Source organism: Mus pahari, chromosome 14, assembly GCF_900095145.1.
Source record: "Mus pahari chromosome 14, PAHARI_EIJ_v1.1, whole genome shotgun sequence".
Taxonomy (NCBI): domain Eukaryota; kingdom Metazoa; phylum Chordata; class Mammalia; order Rodentia; family Muridae; genus Mus; species Mus pahari.
In genome coordinates, this window is record NC_034603.1 from 83190604 (window position 1) to 83212662 (window position 22059).

At 44.9% G+C, this 22059-nt stretch overlaps 2 protein-coding genes across 4 annotated transcripts in view; one reads left to right on the plus strand and one right to left on the minus strand.

Annotated features, from left to right (window-relative positions):
* Positions 1 to 2222, minus strand: LOC110331670 (histone H3.3). The gene is made up of 4 exons (XM_021212465.1): positions 2097 to 2222; positions 1610 to 1744; positions 1341 to 1494; positions 1 to 1246 (listed from the first exon to the last, which is right to left on the minus strand). Exons 2-4 carry the CDS (start codon positions 1735 to 1737, stop codon positions 1118 to 1120), a joined length of 411 nt encoding a protein of 136 aa, XP_021068124.1. The 5' UTR covers positions 1738 to 1744; positions 2097 to 2222; the 3' UTR covers positions 1 to 1117.
* Positions 2223 to 9157: 6935 nt separating this feature from the next.
* Positions 9158 to 22059, plus strand: part of Unk (unk zinc finger) — a 27902-nt gene continuing 15000 nt past the window's right edge. For 2 of the 3 annotated variants that reach the window (XM_029546359.1, XM_029546358.1), the window contains exon 1: positions 9160 to 9315. In XM_029546359.1, coding sequence (XP_029402219.1) covers positions 9212 to 9315 — 104 coding nt within the window. In that variant the 5' untranslated portion in view covers positions 9160 to 9211. Of the gene's footprint in view, positions 9316 to 22059 lie in introns of all 3 variants that reach the window. The other variant, XM_029546360.1, reaches the window with a different exon arrangement.

Below are 22059 nucleotides of genomic sequence, written 5' to 3' on the forward strand. Positions count from 1 at the left end.
TTGAATAAACAAGTTTATTTGTAAATTTAGTCAACATACATAATTGACCTAAAAACTTCAATAGGATACTTTTAAAAACCACTTGAAGGCCATCTCTATAAAAGGGATTTTTTTGCCAGCATAGTAACCAGGTGTAACCTAACCCATTTTCATTGGCAGAAGTCCAATAAGTTGAAGCTGTATTCTTACTCCCATGTTTATAAACTCTACAAGGAAAGACAAACCTTGTACAGTTTTCCCCTTAAAGATTAAAAAGAAACAAAACCGAACTCAATCTAGGCCTAAGACCAAACACAATGAAAAGCTGCACTAACTAGATTAGTAATAGATGATGCTGGTGTGAATAGCTTGTTATTTTACTCTAGAGCCCTTATAAATAAAATCCCCGTTAGTGTTGTGTTACCAGCCAAAGGGTCAGGGGTTAGTGAACATGTGGTAGAATGAGGACTTATGCAAGGTTTAATACGCATAGCATTTTTCTACTTTGTTAAAAACAAATGCAGTCTAGTCAGGAAATACCAACTGGACTAAATTACACACACCTTAATGACAAGACTCCCCACCACTTGTGAATGTAAAACATTTAATTTAAAAATGTTGAACACTACAATATATAAAATAGCTATTATAAATGCACATAGTGNATTCTATAGCTGCCAGGTTTACTTTTTTTTTTTTTAAAGGAAACTGTTACACTGTGGCTAAAACTTGTATCTTCAACCTTTGAAAAAGCCCACATTCTATCACAGTGATGTATGGTTAAACACTTGGATCAAGTCATAACCAGTTTTATTGCAAAAGGACCCTGTACACATTTATCAATTCTAGTACCTTAATAGCTACCCAACAAGTCATTAACATACAGAAACATGCATCATGAAAAGCAAGAAGTATCACCCATCCCTTCTGCATATTAGCAACTTGTCACTCCTGAGCCACAGTGCTCACATCACTGAGGTCTGTGAACAGTCACTCTTCCCATTCATCCTGAGTGAAAGATGGAATGACTTAAGTACAAATGCAACATATTATAAACAATTTCTTACAAAAAAAGTCACAAATTAAACCAAAGTATTTTACAGAATTTACTACAAAATGCCATAAAAACCGCCTCAACTTAAGCTCTCTCCCCCCGTATCCGGCGAGCCAACTGGATGTCTTTGGGCATGATGGTGACTCTCTTGGCGTGGATGGCACACAGATTGGTATCTTCAAACAACCCCACCAGGTACGCTTCACTAGCCTCCTGTTGAGGACAAGAGCCACACAGCATTAACACTCCTACTGGAGCAATCAAGCCGCCGCCGCCCCCAGTGCCACCAAGCCTTTTGTCCCTTTACCTGAAGGGCACCGATGGCTGCACTTTGAAACCTCAAGTCGGTTTTGAAATCCTGGGCGATCTCCCTCACCAACCTCTGGAACGGCAGCTTCCGGATGAGCAGCTCAGTCGATTTCTGGTAACGACGGATCTCTCTCAGAGCCACGGTCCCTGGCCTGCAGTCACCAGAAAAAGGAGGGCGTCGTCAACGGCCAGGGAGAAGGGGGAGAGCGCCCGCCCGGCCGCTCCCCAAGCCGGCGGCCGAGTCATTGTTCCCAGCTCTCTGCCTACCTGTAGCGGTGAGGCTTCTTCACCCCGCCGGTAGAGGGCGCGCTTTTCCGAGCCGCCTTGGTGGCCAGCTGTTTGCGGGGGGCTTTCCCACCGGTGGACTTCCTAGCGGTCTGCTTGGTTCGGGCCATCTTTCACCTGCGAGACAAGCGACGTTCAAGGCCAGGTCACCGGCTGCCAGGCGCCCCTCCTCGCCGCAGCAGATGGCGGCCGCCGCCTCCTCCCCCTCCCCTAATGACTCAGGCTGCGCCGGGCTGCGGCCTCCCCCGGGAGGGGGAGCGCGGGGAGGAGCCACTTCCCGCTCCACGGGCGGCCGGGACCACCGCGGCGGGACCTGTGAGTCACCAGCGAGAAGCAGACAGGACGGAGGTGGCGGAACCCGACCGAACCCGACCTCCCGGGCCGCCTCACCGACCCGACCGTCGGCTGCCAGCGACCGCGGTCCTGAAAGCCGCGGAGGCTCCGGTCGCCGGCGGAAGCGCGGACTCACCCAAAGCCGAATCTGGGGCCCTTGCTGGGACCGAGGCGGCGCTGGAAGCGCTCGAACAAGAGCCGCAATCGCCAAGCGGAACGGGAAGATGCTCCCCCAACGAACGACCAAACCGCTCTGCGCTCCAAGCCCCCCGACGCCTCCATATTTATAGAGACGCTCCACGCTGCGTCAGTGCGTCACAGAACCCTGATTTGCATACACCAACGACTTTTTCGATTGGCGGGAGCTTTCGCCGACGCGCTGACATCTCCCGACACAAAGGCCGTACTTCGGGGCCGTTTCCTGATTGGCCGGTGTTTAGGCCACTGATTGGCTGTTAAAATTGCTTCAGGATTGGATGGATGCAAAGAGGAATAGACGAATCAGAGTTTAGCACTAAGCAGCTCTTCTGATTGGATAAAATGGAGCTATGTTTGGATCCTTCTCTTGATTCCAAAGCTCTACAATAGAAAGTCAATGCAAATGAATTGCACTAGTCTCCTGGAATTTAAGAAAGTCGGGTCCNCAAGAGTCTACGACTTTTTGCATCAAGAGACCATTTTAAAGAGATTTTGCATAAATATAATAATTATTATTATTACTATTATTTTAATGTGAAATGAAATTATTCCCTGAATAATTTACTTTCTGTAATTTTGATCGTTTAATATAGTGTGAGAAATGTAATCCAGTCAATCATGTTACAGCATATAGTGTTTTGTGCACTGTGAATGCATACACATTTTAAAGCATAAAGCAATTGTTTGGTGGGGAAGGGTAATAAATACAAAGAATCAAAATTCAAAAAAATTATTTCAGAGTTGGTTGGTGGTGCAGGCCTTTATTCTCAGCTTTTAGGAGGCTCAGAGGCAAGCATATTTCTGTGACCATGAGGCCAGCCTGATCCACACTGGGGGTTCCAAGCCAAGCAGACCTACAGAGATCTTGTCTTTATAAAATCCTGTTTTGTTTTTTTTCCTCCAGGACTCCATAACAAAGCTCCAGATACTCACATGTAATATCAGAGATGGAATCAGGATCCAAATTTCAAGGTCATTTACAGCTACATAAGTCAAGACCAGTCTAAGATATATAAAACAGTTTCAAAAAAACAAAACACAAAGGAAAGTGGATCGTTCCTTTCATCCTAGCACACTGGAGGCAGGCAAAGCCATGTGAGTTTAAAGGCAGGACCAGACCAGCAAAAGCTACCCAGTGAGACCATGTTTCAAAACAAAACAACAAATCCCTATTTTTGCATGTTTAATTCAGGCCATCACAAAATATTTTATTTCAATGTACTCAGAGTTAATAAGAAGTTGTCAGGCATGCTGGCACACACATTTCTTTAATCCCAGCAACCTGGAGACAGAGGCAGGTGGCTTTGAAGCCAGCCTGGTCTACACAGAAATTACAGAATAGCCAGAGCTACTTAATGAGACTCTGTCTAAAAAAACCAACCAAAGAAATAGTAATTACCTGGTTGTATATTTCTTGAACTATTTAATTCGACTGCCTGAAATAAATACACCAGGAGCAGCAACAATCTCAAGAGAGTGTCATGTCCATAAGGAGAAGATAATTTTTTTTTTTTTTTTGGTTTTTCGAGACAGGGTTTCTCTGTGTAACCTTGGCTGTCCTGGAATTCACTCTGTAGACCAGGCTGGCCTCGAACTCAGAAATCCTCCTGACTCTGCCTCCCGAGTGCTGGGATTAAAGGCATGAGCCACCACGCCCAGCTAGGAGAAGATAATTTTAAAAGTGGGTGTCCTTGTGTAATATTTGGTAATTCTTACTTCTGTCAAAAACCTGACAGATTTTAGAAATGTGTGTGAATGTTTTACCTGGTTGGTGTCCATAGAAGTTAGCATAGGGTATTGGATTTATGGTTGGTTGTGAGCCACCATGTGGATGCTGAAAATTGAATCCAGGTCCTCTGTTAAAGCAACAAGTGCTCTTAATTGCTGAGCTACGTCCCCAGCATTATGAAAATACCACTCTTGGGGACAGGGATTGGGGTTGCATAGTTGTCAGGCTCCGAGGCAGATGAAGTTTGAGTTCGAGGCCAGCCTGGTCTACAGAGCAAGTTCCAGGACAGCCAGGGTTTCACAGAGAAAGCCTGTCTCAGAAAAAAAAAAATCCCAGTCTTTACTTTAATGAATTATCATCAGTATGCTGAAATATTCAAATATAAGACACCAAAGCAAGTTTAAGGGTTACGAGTCAAAGCCCAGAAAATTGAGACCTACTGTCTGCAAGTCCCCATCCTCCTGCCTTAGTGCCTCCCTGGTGCTGGGATTTCAGAGGTGGGAGTGAGGACATGTGCCTACTCCTTTCCCTCTGAGACAGGGGTCTCACTCTGTAGCCCAGGCTACCCTGAAAATCGCTGTGTATCCCAGTATATATTGATCTTGTGACTGTACTCCTGCCTCATTCTTCTGAGGGATGAGGCTGTGAGATCTACCACACCTGGCTCTGGAGTCCTCTTAACAAGTATCATATAGCTTTAATTATTGTACCGAATCTGCTATTGTTTTGGAGATAGGTTTTCATGTAGCTGAGGCTAACATACCTACCTATCTATCCATCGATCTCAGAGGTCTGCCTGTCTCTGTGTGCTGTGCTTAAAGCCCTGTGCTACCACACCTTTCCTTCCTTCCTTCCTTTCTTCCTTCCTTCCTTCCTTCTTCCTTTCTTTTTTTTAAAAAAGATTTATTTATCTATCTATCTATCTATCTATCTATTTATTTATTATGTGAGTACACTGTAGCTGTCTTCAGAAGAGGGCATCGCATCAGATCTCATTACAGATGGTTGTGAGCCACCATGTGGTTCCTGCAATTTGAACTCAGGACATTAGAAAGAGCAGTCAGTGCTCTTAACCACTGAGCCATCTCTCCAGCCCTCTTCCTTCCTTCCTTCCTTCCTCTCTCTCTCTCTTTTTTTTTGAGACAGGGTTTCTCTGTATAGCCCTGTCACTCTGGAGCTTACTCTGTAGACCAGGCTGGCCTCGAACTCAGAAATCTGCCTGCCTCTGCCTCCCGAGTGCTGGGATTAAAGGCGTGCGCCACCACGCCTGGCTTTCTTTTTCTTTCTTTCTTTCTTTCTTTTTTTTTCTTCTTTCTTTTCTCTTCCTCCAACTCCCCCCTCTTCTTTTCTTCTTCACCACCATGATGGTTGGACGCACAGTGCTCCATCTGCTTCTGGGGTTGTAGCACACTGCTATGCCTGGCTTCCACACTCATGTTCTTGTGTTTTGAGAGATGGTCGTATTAAGTACTCCATGATGGACTTCAACTTGTGGAAATCCTCCTGTCTCTGCTTGAGTGCTAGGATTACATGTATGCATGTGTGGAAAAAAATTACCGAGTTATTTTTCTCTGGGTTTTATTAATTGTCAAAGGAAATCTAAAGCCTGCCCCAGGAGAGAATAAGATGTAGATGTAATTAATTCATTCATCTAAGAGAGACTAGAGAAGCGCATCCATCTATTAGTTGATAGTTATAGGTTTGTTTGTTTGTTTTCCTTTTTCCTGAATTGACCAATTGGAGGGAAAGCTGCAAAGGAAATGGGGAGGAGCTGAAAGTACACACTGATCAACACAAGACAAATAAGGGGAGGGTCAGGAGCAGTGTGCCCTTGCCTGAGCAGGTGAGGTGAAGCCCTGGGCTGGGTCCCAAGGCACTTCTGCAGTCAGGTCGGTGAGGCAGCATCTGGACTGTTGTTTAGTTCCTGTTCTGTCCTGTTCCTTCAAGGACTTGCTGAGTGACTTTCTGCAAGTTACCTAACTTTCCTGGGTTTCGATTTCCTCTCCAGTAAATTAAGCAATTTGGATGATATCATCTTCTAATTATAATGTACATGCTCACTCGGAGCTCCTGTTATGAACTCTTTTTTTTTTTCTTTCTTGAGACAGGGTTTCTCTGTATATCCCTGGCTGTCCTGGAACTCACTTTGTAGATCAGGCTAGCCTTGAACTCAGAAATCCGCTTTCCTCTGCCTCCCAAGTGCTGGGATTAAAGGCATGAGTCACCACGCCCAGCCTGTTATGAACTCTTATCATTAAAAATTAAATCTATGAGATGAGGTTTCTGCAGTGACTTCACACCTGGGGATTCCAAGCGACAACAAATAAGCCAACTCCTCCTATTTCTTTTCTTTTCGCTCTCTCTCCCTTTTTCTTTACTTTTCTTTTTCTTCTTCTTCTTCTTCTTCTTCTTCTTTTTTTTTTTTTTTTTTGAGACAGGGTTTCTCTGTGTAGCCCTGGTCAGAAATCTGCCTGCCTCTGCCTCCCAAGTGCTGGGATTAAAGGCGTGCACCACCATGCCCGACTAGTTTGTCGGCTTTTTAAGCTGACAAATTGACTTCCAGTGTGAGGATACACAGAACTGGATTAAAAAAAAAAAAAAAAAAGGATGTGGCCCTCTTGGACACTAACAATTTTCATGCGCCCCACCCTCTCTCACCCTAAACTTATTCGAAATGAGCTTCACTCCCCTGTTCCTGCATCTTTGGAGAGAGGCTCTCACTCTGGCAATTTGGCTGGCTTGGAACCTGATATGTAGACCAGGCTGGCCTCAGACTCACAGAGAGCCATGTCTTCTGTGTCCAAGTGCTAGGATTAGAGGTGTGCATCGACAACTACACCCAGCTTCATTTTTTGAAAAGAACATTTATCTATTTATTTATTTTAGTTTTTCAAGACAGGGTTTCTCTGTGTAATTTTGGCTGTCTTGGAACCCACACGGTTGGCCAGGCTGGCCTAGATCCCAGAGATCCACTTGCCTCTGTCTCCCGGACACAGGGATTAAAGGTGTGAACCACCACTGCCTGGATTAAAAAGGGTTTTAAAAGTATATTTTATTTGTTTGTGCCTCGGTACAGTTATGGAGCCTGGTCTCTTCTCCCACTACACAGGGGATCAAACTGAAATCTCAGGCTTGGTAGCAAGTCCCTTTAACCCTGACCTTATTCAGTGGCTCTCTTACCCCTCCTCCCAACCCCAACCACAGGGTCATGCTATAGTCTGAACCTTGGATTCACTATAGCTGAAATGATTTTAGGCTTCTGATTCCACTGCTTCCATCCCATCCATCCCATATTAGTGCTGGAATTATAGATGGGTGACCCTACACATATTTGCTGCTGAAGACCGAACTTGGCTACTTGCTTGCTTCCACCAACGGTTATGCCCCAGCCCAGATGCATTTCTTTAATAAGGCTAACTTGATCTCATTTAACAAAACAAGTAGGTTTTGAAAACAATGGATTTGACTAAGTGTAGTGGTGCAAGTCTGGAATCCCAGCTTTTGGGAGCCAGAGGCAGGCAAGTCTATGTAAATTCAAGTCTAGCCTTATCTACATATCAAGTTTCAAGCCTGCTGGGGCTACATAAGTAAGATCCTGCCCCAGAACCACAAATATATACTCACAAACCAAAAAAAAAAAAAAAAAAAAAAAAGAATTTGACATAGATTGAATATAGAAAACAAGGTCAAATGGGAAGTATTACATATCTATGATGGACATTTTTATTATTGGTTGTGTGTGCATGATGTGTGTGTGAGGGGAGCAACTGAGGACCCATGTGGAAGTCAGAGGACAACTTCGTGGAGTGGGTTCTCTCCTCGCACCTGTACATCAGCCCCAGGGATCTCTCTCAGGTTTGCAGCCTTGGGAAGCACCTTTACCCCTACTCATCTCCGTCCTGTTGCTGTTTGGTTGCTCTTCTTGGGTTTTTAGACAGGCAGTAGCTCTGGCGCACCTAGAACCACCAATGAATACCACCAGGCTTTGATCTCAGAGATCTACCTTTCTTTGCTTCCTGAGTGCTGGGATCGAGATAGATGCCACCGTGATGTTTTTTGAGATAGGGTTTTAGTAAGTCGCCTAGCTTGGACTGGAACTTGTGATTTTTTCCCCCCTCAGGATGTACCGCTATATCCAGCCTATAAAAATCACTTCATAAAACCATATGCCTAGGGCTGGTGAGATGGCTCAGTGGGTAAGAGCACCCAACTGCTCTTCCAAAGGTCTGGAGTTCAAATCCCAGCAACCACATGGTGGCTCATAACCATCTGTAACAAGGTCTGACGCCCTCTCCTGGAGTGTCTGAAGACAGCTACAGTGTACTTACATATAATAAATAAATCTTTAAAAAAAAAACAAAAACAAAAAACAAAAACCATATGCCTAAATGTGTGGCCATTACCTTGTATTTCCCCGAACAAAAAGTTTTTTCCAGAAAAGGGAACTAGAGTGGACTAGAACATTTTTTATTCAGCCCCTGGCCCTTCCAATGGAGTCTATCACTGTGATGCTCAACGATTTACCAATGTACCTAAGAGACTACTCTAGATAGAGATTAGGTTCTCCCTTGGACCTTAACCTACTGGAAACAAGGTATTTGGGCCAACCACTGAGTTCAGAAGGAGCCCAAGTGGAGGAGTTCCAGGTTTCAGGGTTGATAAATGTTAATGAAGCCCAGGAACAATATGGTGTACTGTAAATTTTAAAAACAAAACAAAACAACAATAAAAAGCTTCCTCGAGCTGTCTGCTAGCCCGCATACTTTCTCTGATGATTTACAGGTTACTACTATATTATGAAAATGTTGGCTGACTAGCTTGCTGGCTTGGAGGCAATGCTCTAGACTGACTTTAGAAACGGTGCGCCAACTGTACTGGTACGGAGGCGAGGCGGTTACTGCGCTGTTGGCAGTGTAATTACATTTGGAACATTCTCCGTGGAATCGTTTCAGGCCTCCCTAACTGGTTCCTTGCTCTCCGGAGGGTCCAGTTTAAAGGTAGAGTTCACCTCCGACCACACTGACAACGCGCAGGTAATAGTAAGAGTAACTAGACTACAATTACCACAAGGCATCGCGGATCCTCAGCATCCGGGACACCGACCGCAAAGATCTCTGGGTATTGTGGTCTTGCACTTTAGCAGCGACACTGTGCCAACGGTAAAATTTCACCGGAAAGGAGGACCACAACTCCCAGCAACCTTTGCTGCCGTGCGGGGGGTCTTCACGTTCTCGTGGCGCGGCGCAGGCGCTGTGGGTCTTTGGCGCGGACCGCGCAGACTGAATAATAAAAGGGGAGCGGCGAAGAGGCAGGAAGACAGGACCATGTCGAAGGGCCCCGGGCCCGGCGGCTCCGCAGCTTCCTCGGCGCCCCCGGCCGCTACCGCTCAGGTGCTGCAGGCACAGCCCGAGAAACCGCAGCACTACACGTACGTAGAGCCCCCCCCGCCGCGCGCGCACGCCTGACGTCAGCGGCCAGCGTGAGTCACGCGCGCAGGGAGAGCGCGAGGCTGTTTCCCCCCCCCCTTCCTCCGGCTCGGCCCAGACCGGTTCCAACCTGCTGGGACCGGTCCCAGCTTCCTTCAACTGTCACCAACCTCTGGTCGGGCAGTGGGGCGGGAAACTCGGTCCCAGCCTCCGAGTCGGAAAGGCAGGAGCGCGGGTCCGGAATCCACACTTCTCAGGCCAGGCCGTGGAGGCCTGACTGTTGTCAGACATAAAACCCGATAAGTCCACGACGTGACAAGTGGAAGTCTGTACCAACCAGCGCTAGACCGGTCTAGAAATGACTGCTTGCTTGAAGTCTTGGGAGGAGACTCTGCACCGGAGGCCTTTTGTATCTTTAAGGCCTGTTAGATTGTCCACGAGAGTCACCCATGCTTGAATTCCCTTAAACAGTCAGACGTGCAGACATGGGCTCACTCCATGCAGGCTGTACTGTCCAGCTTAGTCAGCGACATCCGGGGTGTAAATGGTTGCAGACCCCTTCAGCATCTGGCAGGCGAGGGAGCCTCATCGTAACTGGCGTAAATGAGATTGCCAATATGGAGAAACTGCATGTGTACCATCTTAGGTCCCTGCCTTCCTTGCTGTCATGTCACAGTAGGCCTAGGTTCTGTGAGACAAAGGCCAACGCTGTGGTTCCTCTTGTAAAGCCCTGTTGCTTCCCGTTCCCTGCTGTGCCAGGAGTGCCTCTCGTCCCCACCGGGTGCCTGAGTGATGGGGCCGGTTTAGGAGATCCCAACCCGTGGAAATATCAGAACCGGAAAGATTGAACATCGGAACATCACTCCAGCCAGGAGCAGGCAGCATCCCAACTAAAGTCAGGCAGGAGCAGCTTTCTTTGAGTGACTAGTGTTGGCTGACATCGTCCAAACTTGACTGTAACTCAGTCTTTCAAGTATGGTGGTCGTCAGTTGATCCTTTCTTACTGGAGTTCTCTCTGCCACCTTGCCATTGCTTTTGATAAGAAGGTCTAGCATCAGAGTAACATCACTTATCTGGTCACACACAAAAATGTGGTTTGGGTTTGCAAATTTGTAAACTTAGTGGAACTTTGAAAAACATTTACATGTGTTAATTTGTATGCGAATCTGTGGGAACACTCACAATGTGCCACACAGGGGTGGAGGTCAAAACAGTTTGAAGGAATCGGTTCTCGCCTTTTACCACGGGGATTCCAGGGATTGAATTCAGATGGCTAAGCTTGGCCACCGCTCTGTCAACTCACAGTCAGGAGCTTGTGTTGTAGTGTTAAACTGAACCCAGGCCTTTTGTATGTTGGGATCACATCTACCATTGGGTTGTGTCTTCACACACATATCCCCATTTGTTTATCTTTTCCTTTTTTAAAAATTTATTTTATTTTTTTTATTTTTGTTTTTTTGAGACAGGGTTTCTCTGTCTAGCCCTGGCTGTCCTGGAACTCACTTTGTAGACCAGGCTGGCCTCGAATTCAGAAATCTGCCTGCTTCTGCCTCCCGAGTGCTGGGATTAAAGGCGTGCACCACCATACCCGGCTGTATCTGAATTTTTAAAGATTTTTATTTTATTTGTCTACTATGTGTCTGGTGTATTTTTGTGCAGCAGGAACATGCCTAGTGCTCTTGAAGCCAGAAAGGGACATCAAATCCTCTAAAATGGGAATTACAGATGGTTGTGAGCTGCCACGGGAGTGGTGGGAATCAGACCAGGGTTCTCTGCAAGAGCAGTCAGTGCTGCCTGCTGAGCCGTCTGTCCAGTCCTAATATCCGAGGTTTGATCCTCTTGATTCTCAGCTGTTTGGCATCTGCTCTATTTCTTGAGGGTTGGTACAGAGTCATGGACCTTGGCTCACGAGGCATCTATCTTTATTTATTAAATCATGTATTTATTTTGTGTGCCTGTGGTATGAGGGTAATGTATATGTGGGCATTAGTTATCTCCTTTCTCCATGTGGGATATAGAAATAAGGTTTGGTGGCAAGTGTCTTTACCTTCTGAGTCATCTTAGCAGCTTGAGGGTTTTTTTTTTTTTTTTAAAGATTTATTTTATTTATGTGAGTACATTGTCACTGTCTGCAGACACGCTAGAAGAGGGTATCGGATCCCATTGCAGATGGTTGTGAGCCACCCTGTGGTTGCTGGGATTTGAACTCAGGACCTTTGGAAGATTAGTCAGTGCTCTCAACCGCTGAGCCATCTCTCCAGCCCATTTTTTTTATCTAAAAAATAAATAAAAAATCCAGGCGTGGTGGCGCATGCCTTTAATCCCAGCACTTGGGAGGCAGAGGCAGGCGGATTTCTGAGTTCGAGGCCAGCCTGGTCTACAGAGTGAGTTACACAGAGAAACCCTGTCTCGAAAATATATGAATGAATGAATGAATGAATGAATACCAAAAACCAAAAATCAAATCAGAGAAGCCAGCTGTTTGTTGTGGCGTTTAGAAACTGATGACTTGAGCAACTCGGTCCACTAGGCCCAAGTGCGGGCATCGTGAGGCGGTGGACCAAGTGCCACCTGATCTGTATTACTAAGGTGACTCAGTTGCTGTCCTTAGGGATTAGTGGATGGAAGGTGTTAGGACAGTCTTCATACACAGCACAGGCAGACGTGGCACTTCCTGAGGTACCTTCTCCACCAGCTTCCCAGTGTTGTCTTACAGGTGGTGCCTCCATACCTAGCTGCTGCTGCTGCTGCTACTGTGCACTGGCGTTGCCTGCAGGTGCATCTCATCTGTGAGGGTGTTGGACCCCTTGGAGCTGGGGTTACAGAGAGTTTCAAGCTGCCATGTGGGAGCTGGGAGTCGAACCCCCCCCCCCTTTGGAAGAGCAGCCAGTGCTCTTAACCATTGTGCCGTATCTGCAGTCCCACGATGCTTTGCCTTTTAAGACTTTCTGATGTGTTGTTCTTAAGGGGGGTTGTTTTGGGACAGTGCCCTCAATGAAGCCCAGCCTGCCTTGACTCAAGAGTCCCACCTCCCTTTGAGATGTCCGCTGTTATCATTTGACTTGTTAGTTCCTTGGTTTCACTCAAGGTTTTCTGTGGAAGATGACCCCAAGCTACTCAGACCCCTCTGCCTCTACCTCCCAGGTGCTGGGGTTACAGACGCGTGTCCAGGAAGGCTTGAACACTCCTGTAGCCAAAAGTTTATGAAAACATGGTTTGAAGGATAGTTATTTTGTTGATATTTCCCCTTAATCTTTTTTTTAGAATTTTTGTTGTTGTTTTTAAGATTTATTAACCTAATTTATGTATGTAAGTACACTGTAGCTGTCTTCAGACACACTGAAAGAGGGCATCAGATCCCATTACAGATGGTTGTGAGCCACCATGTGTTTACTGGAATTTGAACTCAGGACCTCTGGAAAAGCAGTCAGTGCTCTTAACCACTGAGCCATCTCTCCAGCCCCCTCCTCTCATCCTTTTTAATAATCTTGCATTAAGGGAAATTGAAATAATCAGCTAATGGTTGCTGCTATTTGTGCTAGCCTTGAGGACTCCAGTCCTTATAGAAAAATATGATTATATCAGAGTTCTGTCTGTTATGTAGTTCCAAGTATTTGATTAGTACTCAGGAAAATGACGGTGATGTGTGTGTTAAGACATTTCCAGGGCTGGTGAGATGGCTCAGTGGGTAAGAGCACCCGACTGCTCTCCCGAAGGTCTGGAGTTCAAATCCCAGCAACCACATGGTGGCTCATAACCATTCGTAACAAGATCTGACGTCCTCTTCTGGAGTGTCTGAAGACAGCTACAGTGTACTTACATATAATAAATAAATAAATCTTTAAAAAAAAAAAAGACATTTCCAGCATAAGAGCCATGTGTGTCTCTTTACTTGACAAGGGCACAATTTAAACCAGCTTTGTTTACAGCAAGTCTACTTTGTATATTAGAAGAGTTTTATGAAAAACAGACTCAAGAATAAGAAATTGGCTAGGTGGTGGTGTCCCACACCTTAAATCCCAGCACTCAGGAGGCAGAGGCAGGCAGAATGTTTGAGGCCAGCCTGGTCTGCAGAGTAAGTTCCAAGATAGCTAGGGCTACACAGAGAAACACTGTCTCAAAAACCACACACACACAATAAAATTTGCTGACGCTGCAGAGGGATATCTCAGTGGTTAAGAGTATTTGCTGTTCTTCCAGGGAGCCTGAATTCAATTCCCAGCATCCTCCCTGAGGAGGCTCACAGCTGCCTGCAACTCCAGTTCTAGAGTATCCGATGCCTCTTTCTGGTATCCACAAGCACCAGGGACATGTAGGCAAAACACATAGGAAAAAAAATATAACATAATTTCAAATAATTAGTTGAACCAGGTATAGTGGTTGTATGTATTCTCAGCATTATGGCCATAATCTGAGGCTGGAGGGTTGCTGCAAATTGGAGGTCACCTGGGCTACGTTGTAAATCATACAGCAGCCTGGGATACACGGTAAGGAGGCACACATTTGGGAGTACCTTACAGAATGAGCTGGAAAACAGCCTGGATACTATATGAGATCCTGTCAAAAAGAAAGGAAAAAAAAAGGAAGAACCAAGCAGTTGGGGTGGGGGTGGTGTGTAGGCCTTTGATCCCAGCAATCAGGCAGGCAGATCTCTGGAGTTCTAGGCCAGTCAGGGCTACATGGAGAGACCCTGTCTCAAAAACAAAACAAAACAGGAAAAAAAGGCAGTTAGTTGAGGGCTGGTGAGATGGCTCAATGGGTATAAATAATTGGGTTCGCCTGATGACCTGAGTTCAGTCCTCAGACCTCAGGAACCCACAGGAAGGTGGAAGGAGAGAATCAGTGTTACCTGTCGTTCCCTGACCAATATTAAACAGCTTTGTTCAGAAGGGCAGGAGGAGGGTTTGTGAAAGACAAGGTCTTGCTGGCTGCCCTGGAACTCTAGACCAGGCTGAGATCTGCCTGCCTCTGCCTCCAGAGTGCTGGGATTAAAAGCGTTCCCTGCTAGGACAGGCTGAGGAAGGTAGCATTTAAAATATCAGTTTCTTTTGTTATTTTGCCCCTGTAAGAGGAAGTATGCCTCAGACACTCCTGCTTTGGAGTCCTCCAGCTTTGCTTGATTCTCAGACTTGTTAATGCTCTTGATACAGGGAAATGAAATTCTAGTTTTGGGATAATTTTATTTATTCATTTATTTTTGAAATGGTCTCACTGTACCTTTGAATTCTAAGGTCTCCTTGCCAGTGCAGGGGTTCAAGGCATGCAGCACAGATAACTGGCCTCTAGGTGATTCTTTTTTTTTTTTTTTAAAGATTTATTTATTTATTATATGTAAGTACACTGTAGCTGTCTTCAGACACTCCAGAAGAGGGCATCAGATCTTGTTACAGATGGTTGTGAGCCACCATGTGGTTGCTGGGACTTGAACTCTGGACCTTCAGAAGAGCAGTCGGGTGCTCTTACCCACTGAGCCATCTCACCAGCCCTCTAGATGATTGTTAGAAGAGAAGTGCTCTATCTATAATCCTGTCTGTGCCGGCATCTCCTGGATTTAGGCCTTGTTTGGTTTTTTTTGTTATATGTGTAACATTGTGTTTATTTTGTGGGCTGCAGAAGTCGGAGGACTGTTGTGGATTTCCCGTACCATGTGGATTTCCCAGACTTGGCCATAGGTACCAGCTCTTACCATCAGTCCAGGTCAGGGTTGGTTTTCTTTCAGGAAGGATGGTGTAGGTACGGATGTCCTTTGGTTGGTAGAATGACTGCCTAGCCTGTATAAAGAGGGAGGCTGTTTTTGAGGCAGTTTTGTTAGTTGCTACATTACTATTATGAACTTTACTTGATTTCATCTGATTGTGTTTTGGAAGATTTAAGAAGTGAACATGTACTGAAATCGTTGTTGCAAATTGCAATAAAGCCACACATACTGGAGTGAAACAGCAGAAGTCACTCACTGAACACATTGCTTAGCAGCGCCAGAGAGGAAGACTTAAGTTACCCTTAATCCTTTCTGGTTATTTACATGCTTATCAAATTAACTTCCTGCAGAACAGAAAGGCTCCTTGTGGCTTCAAGTCAAGGCTCACCAAACCCCATTAACCCAGTACCACGCTGACACGAGGCTCAGGCTCGGTGCTGCTTGGTAGTTGTTATCCCTACAGTAGGCACTGAAGTACCGTTTGCTTAGTGGTTAAGTTTCTTTGTTTTAATCCAGCAGTGTTAGATACTAAAGAAGGCTCCCTCAGCCCATATGCATCTGCTTTGACTGGTGGTGTCTGTCAACCTACAAAGTCTGACCTGTCGCTGAGGGCAGCTGGGCAACTCTGAACAACTTAGAGAACTCCATCTTGGGCACTCTGTAAGGAGCTTCTCTGGAGATAGCATCCCATGTAAGTGCACAAAACAAGACACTCATGTGGGCCTACTACTTCCCGATTCCAATACCCTGATGCCTGAAGGTGAGGTCTCTTCTTCTCCTGAGTCTCAGAAGCCATGTGCACACTTAGAGCCTTGCAGCTTGAGAATTGCACAGTCAGGCTTTCTTGCTAGGCATTTGCCTGACTGATTTTCTGTTAGAAGCTGTTGGGTCAGGAGCTAGGAAAGCAGGCTCAATCGACTTAAGTACACAGTGGAAGAGAAAGGCTCTGCTTGTGTTTCCAATCTGGACAGAAGTTGTTTAATAGTTAAAAGATTTTGTTTTTGTTGTTCTGTAATCCAATCGTGTTTGATCCTAAAGAAGTGTTCCCACTGGCCAACTATATCTTCTGTATGTTGAAGTTGCAGCTATGGACAGTTGTGGCTAATCTGAGTATTATTGCTTCCTCTCCTTTATTTGTAAGATAGGATCTCTCTTCGTATATCCCTGGCTGTCCTGAGACTCACAGGGATCCTCCTGCCTCTGCCTCCGAGCTGAGATTATTGGCTAAAGGCATGCACCAAGGTGCCTGGCCTCTGCCCCCCCCCCTTTTTTGGGGGGGGGGGTTCAAGACAGGGTTTCTCTGTATAGCCCTGGTTGTCCTGGAACTCACTTTGTAGACCAGGCTGGCCTTGAACTCAGAAATCTGCCTGCCTCTGCCTCCCAAGTGCTGGGATTAAAGGCGTGTGCCACCATGCCCGGCTGCCTTCCCTTTTAACGTGGATGAATTTGGGGGCATACTAATGTGTTATGTGAAGGTTGATGCTGAATGTAAACTTTTCTGCCATTCTTAGTAATACAAAAGGTTATATATTAACCTAGTTATTAAAAATACTAAGAGTTTTGGTTTGGTGTTATCTAGATGTGCAGCATTCCATAGAATAGCACATGGCCTGTAGGGTTGCCCTAGACAATATTCTTAATATGCCTAGCGACAGAGACACTGAGAACCATGGTAAACAGCGCATGAGCGTGGGGTGTATTTTCTGTTCAGTTAGAATATTCTGGAATTAGCTTTGAAGATGACACCTTTTGTGTTTTTCTTTAAGCAGGGACTCACACAGATCTGCCTGCTTCTCCCCCATGTGCTGGGGTGACATGTCCAGCAACACTGTTTTTTCTGCTTAAAAAAATTATTTTTTAATTAACATGTTAGTTATCCTGATGTTTCTCCCTCCCATCTTCCCATTGGTCTGCTACCCCTCTTACAGCCCCCCTTCCTTTCTTCAGGCGTTGTCTCAGCTAGCTCAGGCTGGCCTCAGACTTGCTGGCCTACCAAGTGTGACCTTGAACTTCAGATCTTCCTGCTTCCACCTGAGTGCTGAGATTACAGGTGTGCATTGCCATTGTGGTTTATGTGGTCCAGGGTATCTAGCCAAGATCAAGCCCAGGACTAACCAAGGTACATTTTCAGCCCAGTGATTGTACTTGATCAGATATACTGAAAACTGCCAGATGTACACTTTAATGAGTTTAAACTGTATGACTTTTTCTCAACATTTTTAAAGTTTTAATAAAGATTACTTCCATAGAGGCTTTTGAACATATGATCTGTTCAGCAGCCTTCTGTTCAGTATGGGAAAGACCTTGATTTGCAAACAGCTTCAAGGTGCCCTCTTCCCAGCTTGCCAGTATCTGCATTCTTACATGTGTGCCTCACTCAGGTGCACGCCCATGTCACCTGAGGTCAGAGAGCTAGTGAGCTAAGTAGACATTCACAGAAAGTTGTACAAGTGTTGTCTATAAATTGACAACTGCTAAAAGGAAAAAGCCTGTTTTCCCCAATGGCTTCATGACCTGAGCTGGGTTCACTTCCCAGGGTGGGAACGGGGTGGAAGAGAATGTGCGCTAAGGTGGAGGAGCCCATTGTCAGTACTGATGGGTGGAAAGGGCAGCCAGCCCACAGGATTCGGGCATGTAGGATGGTTCTAATCTTCATTCCTTGTAGTAACCACAGCAAACTTTTTATCATTTTTCTGTAAAATCCCTCAATTCTCACTCCTTTTTTCTTTGCCAGTAGAATTTGACAGCACTATCCAGAGCTGAGGAGAGAGTGAAGACGGAAAGGAGTCTAGCAACTAAGAGCAGACATAGCATTCTCTGTGAAGTGGCCTTTGCCTGTTGGTGGCTCAGTTTATTTAGGAGATGAAGAAGAAACTGAATTTATCAAATGGTTCCTCCCTTTATTTCTGTGTCACAGTTTGCATCCCATGTTCAGCATTGTCCGTATAGCCACCGTCAGTCCTGAAAGATTGGCTTTGTAACGAGGGCTGGGGAGGTTCAGGTCTCATCATGGCCTCATACAGAACAGCTCTCATGGGGAGAAATAGATGGGATCCAGGAAAAAAGCTGATTAAGTCCTTCTATATGGTGTGCTATTGATTAAAGTTTTAACTAATATTTATGTCCTAGGTTTTTTTTATTAATTTTGTTATTTACTGTGTCTTTTAACTTTTGTTTGTTTGTTTGTTTTTCTTTTTTTTAAAGATTTATTTATTTATTGTATTTAAGTACACTGTAGCTGTCTTCAGACGCTCCAGAAGAGGGCGTCAGATCTTGTTACGGATGGTTGTGAGCCACCATGTGGTTGCTGGGATTTGAACTCCGGACCTTCAGAAGAGTAGTCAGGTGCTCTTACCCACTGAGCTATCTCACCAGCCCTGTTTGTTTTTCAAGACAGGGTTTCTCTGTGTTTTCTCTGGCTGTCCTGGAACTTGTAGACCAGGCTGGCCTTGAACTCAGAAATCTGCCTGCCTCTGCCTCCCAAGGTATGCGCCACCACCACCTGGCTTTACTCTGTCTTTTAAAGTTAATTTATTTACAAGGTGCTTATTACTTGGTGACCTAATACTTTGTTTTTTAAGTCTGTGTGAATCAAATCTGTCTAAACATAAATTAGAGATCAATACTTTTCTTTTTTCTTTTTTTTTTTTGTTTTGATCAATACTTTTCTACTTGAAAACTAACTTATAATTTATTTTTATTATTATTATTCTTTATTTATTTTATGTCTATGAGTACACTGTAGCTGTACTGATGGTAGTGAGCCATCATGTGGTTGCTGGGAATGTAGGTTGCTCACTCTAGTCAGCCCTGCTCACTCTAGCCTAAAGATTTATTTATTATTATATCTAAGTACACTGTAGCTGTCTTCAGATGCACCAGAAGAGGGTGTCAGATCTCATTATGGATGGTTGTGAATCACCTTGTGGTTGCTGGGATTTGAACTCAGGACCTGCAGAAGAGCAGTTAGTGCTCTTAACTGCTGAGCCATCTCACCAGCCCTAATTATTCTTATTATTTAAGTTACATGTGTATGTGTGTAGAGGGGAATATGGTGTATATATACCATGTGAGTGCAGTCCCCTCAGAGTACAGAAGAGGGCGTCAGATCCCCTGGTGCTGGGATTTCAGGTGATTCTGAGCTGTGCAACATAGATGCTGAGAACTGAACTCTGGTCCCTACAGGAACAGCATAATCTCTGATGAGCTGTGACATCTCTCCAGCCCTTGAATTTAGATTTTGCCTTTTGTTGTTGTTGTTGTTTTTCTTTTCTGAGTTTTAGAAAATAGAGATAATCCAGTGGATATTGAAAATAAGTCCGTTATTTTCTTTCTTTCTTTCTTTCTTTCTTTCTTTCTTTCTTTCTTTCTTTCTTTCTTTCTTTCTTTCTTTCTTTCTTTTTGGTTTTGGCTTTTCGAGACAGGGTTTCTCTGTATAGCCCTGGCTGTCCTGGAACTCACTTTGTAGACCAGGCTGGCCTCGAACTCAGAAACCCACCTGCCTCTGCCTCCCAAGTGCTGGGATTAAAGGCATGCACCACCACACTCGGCTCAGTTATTTTTCGTTAAGTAGATTCATGCATCTGGTTTAAGTTTAAAGAACATTAATCATTTTACAAAGTGATTATGATTGTTATATGTATATAAAATTACTTGGAGAAAAGTTTCTAGAAGGCCAACAGTGGGTGTGAAATCTTCATTGTTTGATTTCTTTGTGTTGCCTGTGGCTGACCTGGCCTTGAACTCACAGTGATCTGTCTGCCTTACCTTTCCAAGTGTTGGGATTATATGTGTGTACCCCCACACCTGGCTGTGATGGCTTTTTACTCCGGTGCCTAAGTAGTGTGCTGCGTCGTCCCCTCCCCTGTGAATCAATGCTTCTTGGCTGCTATGGCTCCTTGAGTGTGGGACTCTGGGAGATTGCAGTGTAAAAAGTATAGTCCCAGAGTCACGCTTCCTCTCGGTTCTTGGAGGGATTGAGAGGCTGGGTAAGTGTCCCTTGGCTTTTAGCCTCTTGGGTTTCTGGAGAGCTGATTGAAGAATGGTTTGTAGTTCATTTAGTTCTCAGATCTTGTCCTTTTAGAACTTTTCTTTGAAACAGGATTTCACTATGTAGCCCTGACTGACATAAAACTGCCAGTATAGGTCAGGCTAGCCTCCAGGTCATAGAGATCCATCAGCCTCTGTCTCCTGAGTGCCAGGATTAAAGTCTTGGGTGTGGACTGGGGCTGACTGGACACAGCTGTACATTTCCCCTGAAAACCTAGCTCTCGCAAGGTAGTCGGGGTCCACACCTGTCATCCTGTTCGTCTAGAATACAGATGCAGGAGGTTATCTTGGTTTTTAGTGAAATCCTTTATTCCTTCCATGGAAGATGGAAGCCAGTGATCTAGGTGGTTTTCTGTGAGTGTAAAGTGGGAGAGGAAAGAAACAATGGAAAATTCTAGAGAAACACTGATGCATAATTAACAGATTTACAGTTTCGATAATGCATATGTTTAGAAATCTCTGTAGTGCCAGGCAGTGGTGGCACACGCCTTTAATCTCCGCACTTGGGAGACAGAGGCAGGCAGATTTCTGAGTTCGAGGCCAGCCTGGTCTACAGAGTGAGTTCAGGACAGCCAGGGCTACACAGAGAAACCCTGTCTTGAAAAATCAAAAAAAAAAAAAAAAAGAAAGAAAGAAAGAAAGAAAGAAAGAAAGAAAGAAAGAAAGAAAGAAAGAAAGAAAAAGAAAAACCTTGTGTTTGGCTTCTTGTCCTATAAGAATTTTTTCTGCAGTCCATTTCAGTCCTGAGTGCTAAACTCTGAGTCGCTCTCCAGCATGTCTCACATGGCCGAAGGCTGGGTGCTCCCTGTGATGGTCTGCCTCATGGTGCTGTCATGAGGTGTTGGTGTTTCCTTTGTGAACTTTTAACTCCTTGATGCTTGATTCAGAGAATACTTTCTATTGTACCGGTTTGCTGTTGAGTCATGTAAAGTGTAATATACAGTAGTAGTACTATATATAGTCATGTATAGTAGAACAGTGTGAACTGAGAAGGCCTAACCCAAAATCCTAAAGTACAAAACTGATCACAGACATGACATCTCAAGTAGAGGGCCAAGCGTGATATCTCATTGAATAAAAAATACCTCTCTCCTAAGCCTGAGGACCTGGTTTTGAATGCCTAGCGTCCAGATAAAGCTAGGTATGGTAGCACATGCCTGTAGTCTCAGCACTTTGACTGGAAACAGGATTCTGATGGTTTGCTGACCCACTGGTCTAGCCAAATTGCTGAGCTTCAGGTTCAGTGACAGCCTTTGTCTTAAATAGGTGGAGAACAATAGAGGAAGACACCCAACATCAACTCCATACACATGTACACCAAGTACTCATGCACACAGACATGTAAATACAAAAATAAAAAAATTAAGACCAAGTGGAAAGTTTTTCTTGTTGTTCTGTGTACTGAATCACAGGTAGGGATAGGCATGGTGTACATACCTATAATTCTGGTTACTCAGGAGTTGATATTTCTAAAATGTATATGAAACATACATTTGTAAACAGTGTTCCATCCTCTTGATAGCTTAGATATCCAAATACAAAGATGTTCATCTCAAGCATTTCAGATAAGGCGTCGTCAGCCTATAAAGGGAAGTGTGTATGATTAATATGCAAAGCAGGAAAGAACTAAGAAATGCATATTGTGGGTCTGGGTGTATAGCTTAGTGGGAGACTGCTGGCCTACTATGTGTAAGGCCCTGGGTTCTGTCCCCATGTTTCTGGGCAGTGAGGAACTAACAGAGAGCTAGGTAGAAGCAAGGAAGACTTCACAGGAACCGTGACACCCAGACGTTCAGTCCAGGTAAGGAATGAGATGAACAAAGACAGGAAAGGTTTCTGGCTACAAGCGTTCCAGTTGTGGCCAGAATGAAGAGGAGTAGAAAAGGCAGTTGGGGGGGGGCTGGAGAGATGGCTCAGTGGGTAAGAGCACCCGACTGCTCTTCCGAAGGTCTGGAGTTCAAATCCCAGCAACCACATGGTGGCTCATAACCATCCATAA